The sequence below is a fragment of the Rhinatrema bivittatum genome, chromosome 4 (genome assembly GCF_901001135.1).
Source record: "Rhinatrema bivittatum chromosome 4, aRhiBiv1.1, whole genome shotgun sequence".
Classification (NCBI taxonomy): Eukaryota; Metazoa; Chordata; class Amphibia; order Gymnophiona; family Rhinatrematidae; genus Rhinatrema; species Rhinatrema bivittatum.
The window spans coordinates 346,338,730-346,353,239 of NC_042618.1; the positions used below are offsets into that span (position 1 = coordinate 346,338,730).

At 43.1% G+C, this 14,510-nt stretch overlaps 1 protein-coding gene across 8 annotated transcripts in view; it reads left to right on the forward strand.

Annotated features, from left to right (window-relative positions):
• CACNA1G (calcium voltage-gated channel subunit alpha1 G) overlaps positions 1-13,083 on the forward strand; it is a 468,525-nt gene extending 455,442 nt beyond the window's left edge. For all 8 annotated transcript variants that reach the window (XM_029600643.1, XM_029600645.1, XM_029600651.1 and 5 more), the window contains one exon: positions 9,895-13,083. In XM_029600643.1, the coding sequence (XP_029456503.1) occupies positions 9,895-10,758 (864 nt within the window). In that variant the 3' untranslated portion in view covers positions 10,759-13,083. The remainder of the gene's footprint in view (positions 1-9,894) is intronic.
• The last annotated feature ends 1,427 nt before the right edge of the window (positions 13,084-14,510 follow it).

A 14,510-nucleotide genomic window follows, 5' to 3' on the forward strand; every position in this document is an offset into this window, starting at 1 on the left:
TTCGGAGCGGCCTCGGAGGGAACGGGGGTAGGCTGCGCGGCTCGGCGCGCACCGGCTATACAAAATCGATAGCCTTGCGCGCGCCGATCCAGGTTTTTAGCAGATATGCGCGGCTCCGCGCATATCTACTAAAATCCAGCGTACTTTTGTTTGCGCCTGGAGCGCAAACAAAAGTAGGCCTATTCGCGGAGTATGAAAATCCGCCCCTTAGTGAATTTCTGCAGTGTGTATGGTTGTTTAATTGGTTATACCTTGTTGTCTGAGATGAGCCATCACCACTACCATGCATTTGGTGAACACCCTGGGTGCAGCCGATAGTCCAAAGGGAAGAACTTTGTACTGGTAGTGATGATGCCTGTAGCGAAAGCATAGGTAACGCCACGAGGATGGATGGATTGGAATGTGTGTGTAAGCATCCTTCAGGTCGATGGAACACATCCAATCATTGGTTTGAATCAGAGGAAGGATTGATTTCAACGATACCATTTTGAATTTCTCTTTGGTGAGAAATTTGTTCAATTCCCTTAGGTCTAGGATGGGGCGAAGGCCACCCGACTTCTTGGGTATGAGGAAGTATGGGGAATAAAATCCTACTGATTGGGTCCCTGGGTAAATTTGTTGAATTGCTTGTTGTTTGCGAAGCAAAGCAATTTCCTCCCCCAGTTGTGGTTGGAAGTTGTAAATCTTGAAAATAGAAAGATGAGGTAATATGGGTTTTGTGACAAATTGGAGTTGGTAGCCATGACGTACTGTCTCCAAAACCCATTGATCGGATGTTATTCTCTCTCAGGCTGTCAGGCAGGAATGAATCCTGCCGGGTGGTGCTTGATGTTGTGGTGGTGGCTGGGTAACTAAAAATATGAAGTCGCTTTCACTGCAGTAGCCGGTTGTTGTGCCTGCTGTCTCTGATTGCGTGGTTTACCTCTACATTGGTTTGAGGTATTCTGTTGTAGAGCAGGACGCTGGTACACAGTGTAAGTCTGTGTATGAAAGGACTGGTAAGATCTGTAGGGTCTCCTGGCATAGGATTGCCTACGAGTAGATCCAATATAACGACATGAGGTCGAATAGTTAGGATGTGATGTTAATGATTGTACTGCTGAGCTTCTTCCTTCAGTTTACCCACTGTGTCCTGAAATCGTTCTCCGAACAGGTTATCTCCTGTACATGGGAGGTTCATTAGTTTCTCGTGCAAATCTTCACGTATGGAACTTGATCGTAACCATGCTAGTCTGCGGGCTGCAATGGCTGTTGCCGATGCCCTAGACGATGTTTCATATGCTTCGTAGATTGACCTCAAAAGGTGACGAGAACATTCTTCCATGTCATCAAGAGGCGGAGGTATCTGATCCGCAGTCGAGGAGAGCATACCTTTTATAAGCTTGTATGCACTCATATAGGTATTGTACCATGTAGAATTGATGGTGCATAATTTGGGCATTCAACATTGAGTTATGGTATATTTTCCTGCCAAACTCATCCAAATATTTGTTGTCTTTGCCTGATGGGTATGAGGAATGTGACTTTGTTTTCTTAAATCTTTGCATCGCCAACTCTACTACAATTGAAGCATGAGGTAATTGTGGTACAGAGTACGGTGATGTTTTCCTCATACGGAATTTTATGTCCGTTTTCCTGGAAACTACTGCGATTGTGTAAGGTGTTTCCCAGGATTTCTGCAAGACTGAATGCAGGAGCTCTTGTGGTGGAAGAGATGTTGGTTCCCCTGGAGTTTCAAAAATTTTTAGGAGACCAAGGGTTTCTGACTTAGGGTCTGTCTCTTTTTGGACCGCTAGATGCAGTATTGTACCCAATTTTTCTAGAAATTTTGGGTATGTAAGGTCTTCCGAAGGGGAATACGGCTCCTGAGGTTGTTCCTACGGATCAGATGGGAATCCTGTAGATGATGATGGGGATGTATACGGTGAAGGAGAATCAAATGATGTATTCTGTTTATAACTTGGTGAAGCTGGTAGGATTGCTATGGGAGATGTCGGAGGCTCCACCGACTGTTCTCTATTAGTCTGCGTCTTATGTTCTGGAGAACTGTCAGCAGCAATATTAGTCATTTTGAATAGGGATGTGAATCGTTTTTTGACGATTTAAAAAAATCATCGATATTTTTTAAATCGTCAAAAATCGTTAGAGTGCGCGATACAATACAGATTCCCCCGATTTATCGTCAAAAATCGTTAAATCGGGCACGGGAATTATTTGGGGGGAAGGCGGGAAAACCGGCACACCAAAACAACCCCTAAACCCACCCCGACCCTTTAAAACCAATCCCTTACCCTCCCCCACCCTCCTGAACCCCCCAAAATGTTAAATTACCTGGTGGTCCAGTGGGGGGGGGGGTCCCGGCGCGATCTCCTGCTCTCGGGCCATCGGCGCCATTTTGGCTGCCACTAATATAAATGGCGCCGATGGCCCAATAAAAAAAAAACCCACCCGACCCTTTAAACCGACCCCCTTAGCCTCCCCCACCCTCCCGACCCCCCCCCCCAAAAACCTTTTAAAATTACCTGGTGGTCCAGGGGGGGGGGCGCGGGGAGCAATCTCCTGCTCTCGGGCCATCAGCTGCCACTCATAAAGATGGCGCCGATGGCCCTTTGCCCTTACCATGTGACAGGGTATACGTGCCATTGGCCGGCCCCTGTCACATGGCAGGAGCACTGGATGGCCAGCGCCATCTTTGGCACCATCCTATATAAGGCAGAGTTTTGTTTTGAAAACCTCTCTGTCTCCATCTGCTAGAGGGGGGGGCAAAACCCAGGAGTCAGGACTGATCCGTGGTACTACAGGAACGAAAATTATCAGGTAAGAAACTAATTTTCCTCTCATGCGCACATATACTCAAATAAAAAAGGAATGGTTTAGGGCATTCCCAGACAGGGTCAACACTTATGCACGTAAGTTGCTATTTTAAAAGACACACATGTTCATTTGCCAACTTATTTGCGTATTTTTACACCTGCTAATTATCTGGCAAAAGTGATATTAAATGTGTTTATTGTGTGATACTGGACTGAGTGGGAGTTCTGGGTAAACTGGGGTGAGCTCAGGCTGAAGAACCAGGAAGGTCTCTATGACCTGGAGAAGGACTGGGTGAACTGGTGGACTAATTGGTAAACTGGTTAATTTTATTTATGCTCACATGTTTTAAAATTGGCTGATTTAAGTAAGTCCTACTTTAACTTCACACGAAAAATATGTGTGTATATTTTTAAATGGGTAGAAATAATAGGTATATATGTGGTTTCAATGCATTGCATGTATTCGTGCGTAAGCCTACAAACTCGTGAATTTTGCGGGGTAGAGATACGCATATAACATGTATATCATATTTGCATGTTATAAAATACTTGATAGATCTGCTTGCAGCAATATACACATGTAAATACTGCCACATGCACTTGTTGGAACGATATCTTCTAAGTTTATACCTGAGGCAATGGAGGGTGAAGTGGCTCACCCAAAGTCACAAGACCACACCGGTGGGAGTAGTGTTTGAACCCTGGCTTCCCTGGTTCTCAGCCCACAACTCTAATCACTAGGCTGCTCCTTTAATCCATGTGTATGAGACATGTATTACTCCTGGGGGAATTCTGCACAAAAAAATTCTAAATTCTGCGCACAAAAATTTACAATACTGCAAAATTCTGCAAACTTTATATTGGTCAAAATAACACAATTTACATAACAGTCTTTAGGTAATTACATTTTAAATTAATACAGAAAAAAGTTATTACTTAAAGATGCAGAATCTTAAATATTTTGAACAGAATTTCTCTAGAAATTCACTGTAATAGTGTCCCTTCCACTCACTATCTCTATTCCCCTGACCATTTTGCCTTCTCAGGCCCCAACTCCTCCACCTGCCGGTATTTCTCCCCTCTACCTCTAGGCTCAACCCCTTTCATTCTATTGCCAGTCCCAGAGTTTGACCCCGTTCTCAGTACTGCCCCTCACACATGCTCTCTCTGTCCCTCCCTCTCTCACACACATGCTCCCTCTCTCTAATACACATACACACATCCTCATACAGGCTCCCTCACTCTCTCGTACACACACACATCCCCTCATACAGGGCTCTCTCTCTTGCATACACACCCACACAAGCTCCCTTTCTCTCTCACACATACATCCTCACACAGGCTACCTATGTCTTTCTCAAGCACCCCTTCACACAGACTCTATCTCACAAATACACAATCCCTTCACACAAGCTAGCACCCCCACATACACACAATCCCTTTTTCATACACATGAGCTCCCAATCTCTCACTCACATACACAATCTTTCACAATCTCCTCATATAGGCTCCCTCTCTCTGAAACCCACACTCAAGCATCCCCCCTCTTACCTCCCATGCTCTCTTTCACACCCTCTGCTCTCTCTTACCTGCCCTCCCCCATACCCCTCCCCTCATATAGGTTCCCTCTCTGAAACCCACACTCAAGCATCCCCCCACCCCCCTCTTACCTCCCATGCTCTCTCTCATACCCTCCTGCTCTCTCTCACCCTCCCCTCCTTCACACCCCCTTTCCTCTCTCACACACACATTCTCTCTCACTGGCATGCGAACGGAGCACGTCCCGCGTGTGCTGCAGAACGCGCTCCGTTCACGGCAAAGATGAAGGCCCGGGCATAAGGGGGCATTCCATTTTCGCCACGAACGGCATGCCCAGGCCTTCATCTTTGTGGCATGCCAGGGTTTGCTCTGCTATTTTCTGTGCAGGGGGTGAATTCTGCGCAAATTCTGCGCTCTGCAGTAGCGCAGAATTCCTCCAGGACCAATGTATTCATTGTGAAATTGTAGCCTTCCTGTAGCACCATTTTAAAAAACCTTTTTTTTGTTCTCTATTTTATTTTTCTGTTCTAGCATTTCTATAAACACTGTGTACAGATAAAGTGCTACTTGAACCTTTCAAACTGGTATTAAAAAACACCTTTCAACGTTATTATGAAAAAGAACTATATGCTAAAGAATAATTATTTTGCAAATTTCTATATTTTTCAGTGCAGTTTTCCATTGAATAAATTGTAGCATTGTGCATACAGCTAATATAATTTACAAATAAGTATGGTATATATAATACCTGTAACAGTTCTAAAAAAAATATATTTTTTTTTAAAATCACCATTTCCCATAAAACAAAATGTGCATACAAAGTCTAAAGAGTGCCTGCTGCCAGCAGAACATAACAGTAATATCTAATCTACTTTCAGAGTGAAATCTGTTTAAATATCTGTACGTCTCTTTATAAGTACCTTGCAGCTCAGCAGGAAAAAAAAATTGCAATTCACATGCGACAGCTACAATAGCTCTTAATTTCAGGGTGCGTCACCAGTCCGCCGTATCACAGGAGACATTGGCGTGGGAGGGAGAGAGCAGAGGTGTGTGGGAAGGAGAGACAAGAGAGAGGAAAGCACAGAAAGGTTGTTTCATTCAGAAATATGCACACAGGAAACCTGCACTTCCACTAAAAGAGGCGGCCTGTCGTCCACCAATGAGCTGAGCTCTGTGCATAACTGCATTATCATAGGAGAATGGACTGAGGCCAACTGCCTTAGAGTTTCTGCCCAGACACTGAAATACACACCTTTGTACATGTGTTTAGACTTTCGAAGAGGCCTAATGAGATCTCTGCATTGCCCTCATGTGGCTACTCTGTAACTTTCAGGTCCCATCAGATGAGCTTACTAGTTTTAAAATCTTTTTTTTTTTTAAGACTTTTAACTACTGCACTGTAAAATATATTAGGAGCTTTACCAAGAAAAAAGCACCATGGGACACAGTAAGACATTAGCACTGTTTACTGCAGAACCTAGAGCAGTCATTGAAGGCCACAAACAGGCCTGGTATCCAGGATGGCCACACTGAGTATTCAGCAGCTATATATGCATCCACTTGATACAAGAACCAGGTTAATTTGCATGTTGTGGTTACTCTGAAAATCAGACCGTTAGGGGCTGTCAAGGAGGTTGGTTGAGGATCCCTGGATCTAGTATTCAATAAAGGTCATTACATTCAAATTGTGATTATACCCCAAACTGCCTAGCTTTTGCTCTCACAGAGCTGGAGTTCAAGAGGATATAGCTGGAGGTTAAAGGTTTCGTTAGGTTATGAGCAGGACTGAAGCATTGCTTGGCAGATTTCCTGGCTATGTGGTTCCTACTAGAGCAGTGATTCTCAACCAGTGTGCCACGACACACCAGTGTGTCGCCAAACACCAGCAGGTGTGTTATGGCTCCTGTGTCCCACTGCCCCGGTTGTGCTTCCCTTCTCCCTTTTTCCTGCCCCAGTGGGCCAATGGGAAGCCTCCCTGCTTCCTGCCCCTGCACAAGCCAATCAGAAGCCTCCTTCCTTCTTCCTGTCAGTGGGAGTAGGAAGAAGGGAGGAAACTTCTGATTGGCCGGTGGGGCAGGAAGAAGGGGCATCCCATAGCCCAGGGTGGGGTGGTTTGAGGGGGGCTGGGAAGAGTGACAGTGTTTGGGCCAGTGGCGGTGAAGAAGCCCGAGGCCATCGAAGAAAGTCTCCACGGGAGCTCATTCCTGTAGCGGTGAAGAGGAAACCCAACACCGCTGAAGCAAGGCTGCCTCGGGAGCTGATCCCTGTGGCAGCGAAGAGGCGAAAAAGACCGACCCCGACGAAGTAAGGCTGCCATGGGAGCTCAGTGAAGAAGCCTGATCCTGCCAAAGCAAGGCTGCCATGGGAACTCATCCCCATGGCAATGAAGAGGAAAACTGATGCCGACAAAGCAAGGCCGCCATGGGAGCTCATCCCTGTGGCAGTGAAAAGGAAACCCGATGCCGACGAAGCAAGGCCGCCACAGGAGCGCATCCCCGTGGCAGCAAAAAAGAAGGCCCGCTGGAGTAAAGCTGCGGCAGAACTGGAGCCTATCCCTGCAGCAAAGGAAAGAGGTTTGGTGGTGAAGCCCAGTGCGTGCATGTGAGAATGGGAGCCTGGGTGTGGGTGTGAATGGGAGGCCTGGGTGTTTGTGTGGGTGTAAATGGGAGGTCTGAGTGAGAGCTTGTGTGTGTGGTGGGAGGCCTGGGTGAGAGTTTGTGTGTGTGCTAGAATGGAAGGCCTGGGTGAGAGTTTGTGTGTGTGCTAGAATGGAAGGCCTGGGTGAGAGCTTGTGCGTGTGGTAGAATGGGAGGCCTGGGTGAGAGCTTGTATGTAAGTGAGAGAGCAAGTGTGTGATGGAGAGAGAGACTGGTAGCAGGTGATGTGCTTCTGTGAGAGAGAGAGACTGGTCAGGAAGATGACTAGTGTGTGTGAGAGACAGAGACTGGCCAGGGAGGTGATTGGTATGTGTTTGAGAGACAGAGACTGGTCGGGGAGGTGACTGGTGAGTGTATGAGAGACATAGACTGGTTTTGGGCCCTAAGGAAGAGGACCGTGAGGACAGAGCTTCAGCAGACACTGCTGCTTCTGGTGAGTGCTTTTGGTCTGCAAGGGAAAGGAGTAGGAGAGTTGCTGGGGAGGTTAAGTAAAGGTGCCTTTTTTAGTTTATTTTTTTTTATTGTCTGCTATTTTAATTATTGGGTATTATGTGATATGTCTGCTGCTTTGAAATTTTTTATTGATATTTGGACAATTTTTAATAATTTTTATGAGTTTTTAGTTGGATATTATTCTGTTCAGCAGCTGTTTTGTAACATTTTTAGTATAGCTTTACAATTATATCTGTGTGGGGATCTATAGCAGCTTGGCTTATTCTGTTTTCCAAATAGGAGGTGTATTAGTGTTTAGGGCCTGGTTTAATATTTGTAGTGTTGCCTTTTCATAGATAGGGTGTTACTGTTTGAGTACGTTCCATAATGCAGGTGTAACTTGGTGCGGATTAGTTTGTGTACATTATTGCAGATCCTGGGATTATGTTAGGTGCTATATTTCTCTTTCCATTTCTCCAGGTTTGCTTTGCATGCAGAGTGGCTTTTTTGGATTTCCATTCCAGTTTCTGTCTCCATATTTATAATTTGTGGTTTTTCTGTACTTGATGAAGGTCAGTTCTAGGTATGTGACCGAGGTGAGGTATTTTACTAGCATGTAGGCATTTGTTCAATCTTATTTGTGTTTTCTCAATAGGACATGCATTAGTGGTAAATTACTGTCTTTTCACAAGGAGCGGTATTGTGCCTGGTAGTAAAGCAAGTTTGTTTTGCTTTTACTGAGATGTCACTAGAACCAAAATATCTTTTTTTGTATGGTGAGTTGTATGGGTAATGCCCTAGTTCTGCTGTGCACCCATTGTCGAGGGTTGAGGGGGTTCCTGAGGATGCAAAGTATATGTTTACATTTAGTCCAGTGATGGTCACGTGTTCAGTGTGTCACACATCTGAGAATCATCTGTCAGGTGTGTCCCAACCGAAAAAAGGTTAAGAACTACTGCACTAGAGTATGCTAGCAGAGGCCAAAATCTGCCCATTCTGATGCCCCTAGTAATGAAGAACATTATACAGAAACTAAATTTTGTCCACAGCTTGCTATTAGAAGAGACAAGAAATAAATAAAATAGTATCCTCCATCTTTTTCTGGACCATCAAGAACAAAGTGGGCCAAATTTTAAAACGTACGCGCGGGCGTAGATTTGTGCACGCAACCCAGCACGCACAAATCTACGCCCGATTTTATAACATGCGCGCGCCACCACGCGCATGTTATAAAATCTGGGGTTGGCGCGCGCAAGGGGGTGCACACTTGTGCACGCCGAGCCCTAGGGGAGCCCCGATGGCTTTCCCTATTCCCTCCGAGGCCGCTCCGAAATTGGAGCGGCCTCGGAGGGAACTTTCCTTCTGCCACCCCCCGCCTTCCCCTACCTAACCCGCCCCCAGCCCTACCTAAACCCCCCCCCCCTTTAATTTTTAAGTTGCGTCTGCCTCCGGGCAGGCATAGGTTGCGTGCGACGGTGCCAGCCTGCGCTCCCAGGCACAGCGGCAAATGGCCGCTGTGCCTGGAGGCTCTGGCCCCACCCCCAGCCTGCCCACTCCCCGCCCATTTTTTCAAGCCCCGGGACATACGTGCGTCCCGGGGCTTGCGCGTGTCGTTGAGCCTATGCAAAATAGGCTCGTCACGCACAGGAGGCTTTTAAAAGGGTTACACACGTAACCCTTTTAAAATCCACCCCAGTATGCTCCATTCATGTAACTACTGTCATCAACTTTCATGGTATTCCCTGGAGTATTAGTTTCTCTTCATGTATATAAATCTAGAAGCACAGCAGATATCTGGTTAACAAAACTAATCATCATTCCCTAGTCATCTAAACAAGCACACATAAAGCAACAGTAGGAATCAAACTATAATTTTTCAACTACTTTGGCTTTTAGCTGTACAACATTGCAACATTTAGATGACCAATTAATTGATTAATGAAAAGTAGTATTCTTAACATTCAAAATCAACAAAAGGAATCCCACACCAAATTGTCCACCATACACCCCTCAGTGTTAGAACTTATATAATAGTGAATAATTTTCAATGGTTTTTCAACATTTTTCTAAAATATTGGAAGGACCGCATCAGTGGATTGATCAGTCCGGACGGCTTCGGGTTTCCCAAGCACGTTGTCAGGCTTGCTGATGCGGTCCTTCCAATATTTTAGAAAAATGTTGAAAAACCATTGAAAATTATTCACTATTATGTAAGTTCTAACACCGAGAGGTGTAGGGTGGACAATTTGGTGTGGGATTCCTTTTGTTGATTTTGCAAGTTGATACCGTGGAATCTTTTGAAGCTCTTTGTTGTTTGTTTGTATTCTTAACATTGACATGTTTTCTCTCTAATATTTGTATTTTGCTTATGTTAACCTTTGTCTTTCTGTTTTTTTATATATATGTATCTGACAACTTGGCATATTCCCCAATTTCTTGGCAAATCGATATAGGTAGCAATAAGAAATGACTCCATGGATAAGACTGCCACAGAAAGCAAGGAGAGTATCCAAAGCGAGGTGAGTGAGCCCCCTTGTATGAACCAATCAGCCAGCTTAATGTCTGCACAGCATCTATCAGGCTCTCTGATGCCAACACCAGCAAGAGAATCAGCCAAGTGGGGGCGATCAAGTGTTCACACTCAACAACTTTCCCACAATCAATACAATATTTCTAAGAACTCCACAGCCTCTTCTGCAGGTCTAGACACTTTTGAAGAGCTGCCTGCAGACCCAGTGGACCAAGAAGTATCTGACATAAACAGCTGTAGAGAGCACTTGAGTTCAGGAATATGTCGGACCTTGAGCAATACGCCAACCCAAAAAAGGAACTCGGGCAATGGCAGCAGTGTCACATTAAAGGACCTAAAGAAATATTATAGTGTAGATGCCCAAGGTCGCCTGAAAAAGCCATCCTCATGGTTGGATGACCCTCGGAGACATTCAATAGAAATTTGTTCCATGCAGAACAGTCCTCAGCACCATTCCACATCTAGTTCTTCTGGCTTCATAAGTCAGGTCTTAAGTGAAATGGACAACTTGCAAGCAACACGACAAAAGAAAAAAATGAGCCCCCCATGTATATCTATAGACCCACCAGATGGACAAAGTTTGTTACCAAGAGGACCTCATGGATTTTCATCTCCCAATGTAGACATTTGCTTGAGAAGACGAGCTCCATCATGTGAGTCAAAGGATTCCATGGACACTGGGGACTCATTACTTCCGGACAACACAGTGTCAGCTTCTCCCACCCCAAAGAAAGACTTACTTACACTTACTAGTTTTTCCTATGACCAGACAAAAACAGACCACTGATTTCTTTTTGTTTGTTTGTTTGTTTCTTTTGCTGGTGCCAAACATTCTCTTCCTATTATGGTATAAAAATTCTGTATTCAAAATGATACTGGGTAAGCTATCCAAAGAATGATTAAAGAGCCAGCTGGTCAAATAAATAGATAACTATGTCATGCTACTTAAGCATACGTTCTGCTCTAGTAACAGCAATACCTTATGCAGACTCTTTATGCATATATATTATTTAATTCTGACACTGTAGGATCTAGTACATTCTATGAAGACATTTTGAATTTCCTTCTGTTTAATGCATATCAGACTATGTCCAGATCAATATTTTTGGCATATTTGAACATAGATATGTTAATCCCATCTTAAAAAACAAAAAAAAGCACAAATTTTTGCCAGTGATGCATTAAATAGAATATGTTTCCCTTTTTCAATGAGAAACAGTTATCAAACTGTAATGTAATTTATTCTGTTATTAAAATGATTTGCTGCAGAATAATCATTACCATAAAATAAAAAAGTAAAAGCATAACTCATCAAGGGCCAAAATCAGATGTAAGAAGTACCTAATCAGCCAATCAGATTAGTGCTAGATCAGACTCAGAGCAGGTAAAAGCCAGGCAAGATGAGCTTCGTGTGCGCAAAGTGTTTTACCCTGGTTGATTTTGAAGCATCTGATGCATGAGCCACACTGGCAGTTTAAGATATGTTTTGGACCTAACAGATTCAGACCTTCACAACTGGTCCGTGTCACCTCCATAGAGAGAATTTATGCTCCAGAAGAGAAGAGCTAGGTCAGGCAATCCAACTTACCAGTATGTCGGGGCTTTTCTTCAACAGCACATAAATCTTTCATGTGTGAGAAATATATATTGGCTCCAAAAGGTGTAAATTATGCCTTAAAAAGATATAACATCCAGATTAAAAATAGCTGCAAAGAAACTATGGTGGCTAGGATGGTACTGTACAAGTAGCTGTTGCTAGCATATCGCAGAGGACATGGAGAGGGTGTCAGTATCATTGGCAATGGGCTTTAGCAAGTTCAATTTCTCAAGTCAGTTTCAAGTAGTAATGAGGGATAATGCACCATAAGAACCACTCTGAAAGGGGCCTGTGCACTGAGCATTTTTCCCATAGACAGGAAACGGGAGAAAACACTTGAGTATGTCTGGCTCAGAAGGGAAAATAATTTTTAAGTATTGCAGAAAAATGCTTATTCACTCTGGACAGGTCAAAAAAAAAAAAATCCAGTCAAAGTCAAAACTCGTTTCTCGGAAAACCCATTCATTCTTTTATCATCTGTCTGATGCAAGTAAGCACTTTTCTGGCACTGAATCCTCTTCTCCACATCAAAAAGTGTACAGTGATCGAATGCTGATTGTCCCAGAGGGAAATGATACAAAAAGCTCTCCCATTAACACAGTTGAATTAGCTCATTAATTTTCCATGCTTAAATAAACGTGCTCTCACAAATAGGTTCACTTGCAAAATATTGATTTAAATTCACTCCTAAACTGGTTATGACTTTAGATGAATACCTTTTGTAATTATAAATTGTCTCTCTTAAATTAAGATATAATTTGTTATGCAAGTCAATGCAACAGATAACAAAGGGTTCTGTTCAATAAGGAGACATTAGTAAAATTACATTTGTATTATTTTATTATGTGGCATATTTCACAGTCAAAATGTGTTATAGCAACATAGGGTGAGATTTAAGTCGCTCTATGTATACAGTTTTTTTTAAATTCTTTTTCTGTGTGTGAGGTCAGAGCTCTGATGGAAGTGGATAATCTGTTCCAAGTGTAGACAACTTTGGTCCTGGACTGCTACAAATATATCTGGTTTTCAGCACATCCACAATGAATATCCATGAGCTAGCTTTGCATATAATAGAGGCAGTGCATTCAAATGTATCTCGTACATATTCATTCCGGATATCCTGAGAACTAGACCTGTGTGTGGCACTCCAGGACCAGCTTGTCAACCCCTAGCTTATTTCATTTCCTAACTGCCTCACTATGGACTCACTAGTTTTGGGCACGTGTTACTGGATCGGGAGTACTAGCTATTCTAGTCATTACAATGCAATTTACATGCGATCGGCGCTATTGCCTACATGCTGGTTAGCATGCATATTATGAATGTATTGGATAGGACGTCCATCTAGCGAGTTGAAAATATGCGTCCAAATCGTGTACAATGGCATGCTGGCCAGAGCGACTGCTATTGGTTCGGCCTGCCAGATAGTAAGTCAGGCCTGAAAGCTAAGGCTTTTTCCCCCACTCTCTGTCTATGGAGAAAAAAAAAAAGCTTAGTAAAATCAGGCCCTCGGAGCACAGGTCAGGGGGCAGACTTTATCTACCACCCAACACACAAAAGCAAAGAGAAAGGAAAGAAAAGAAAGGATCCCATAAAAGTTTAGTTAGGAATGTTATTTGCTTTCACAGTTCAAGTAGAGATGTGCGAACAATTCCAAGTCTAACTTGAGCCATGCACATTTCCACCTAGTTCAAGCTTAATTTTACTTACATCTGATTAGTACTTTTAAGAAAGTCCTTTTAGAAGCTGATTTTATTAAGCAATGCTTTTTCTTCTTATTGTTTATTACAGTTTGATATAGCGCAATTCATAATGCTTTACAAAATAAAAAAAACACATCAATGCAAGATAAAAAACCACATCAACCTAAGATTAAAAAAAACACATAATTAAGATCAATTACATCAAAATTAGCGAGAACGTCCCATTTTATTAAATCCTACTCGTTATTTTTGCTACAGTCAAAATAGTGGCATTCAGTTCTAAACTTTTCTGTCACCAGAGGGCTCAGTCTAATTCTTAAAAACCTGATTAAAAAAAAACATGCTGTTTGTTTTTTTTCAGAACAGTCCATAATTTAATTCCAATTTTATTTCTAAAATGATCGCATTGCATAATATAGGGGCTTGGTAAGGAAAAGTAAAATATCTTGTGCCTTCTAACGTAATCTCTGATGGTGAAGGCTACTCAACAATTCTCGTGAGAAATGCAGTATTCTCCCAAGTTTATAAGGGATTAAATGTTTGCCAAAATATTGATTAATGTCAGCTCAAGGAAGACCCAAATATAGCTCCACATTCAATTGCATTAGAACAAAAAGTAATTGTACAATAAATCATAGTCTGCCCATTTTTTATGCCAATGTTTGATTACTGCATGACCCCCAGGAGTTGCTGTCACTATCAGGGATGTTTGCATAAGAGGGCCTGTGCTCGGCCTTAAAAAAAAAATTGGACTGAACACAAGGGATCAGAGGCTTTTGCATCATCACAAATGCATGCATCAAAGTCAGTGCTCAAATGGTTCTGCACAGCTCCAATCCAACAGATGTATGTCCTACCTGGATGTATCCATGGTGAGGGAAAAGGACGCTGCTCAGTTTAATGCTAATTTTCAGTATCATTGCTTTCTCCACGATTTTGTTTTAGCGTGCCACTTGAGTAACAGATGTCCAAGAACATGGCGGGGAAAACCATGATTGGAAAGCTGTAGTCAATGGAGTACACAACATTTGCTAAGGTGTTCTATACAGTAAGCGCACATTTCCAAAATGTGTGTGAGAGAGACGTGGGGGGCTGTGTTTATGTATATGCGCAAGAGTGAGACTGTGGCTTCTTTGTGCAAGAGGAATGCTTTGTGCTTGTTGAGAGAAGGAAAGTGTGTGTGTGTGTGTGTGTTTGACTGAGAGATAACTTAGATACGTTTGCATATGTTTATTGATG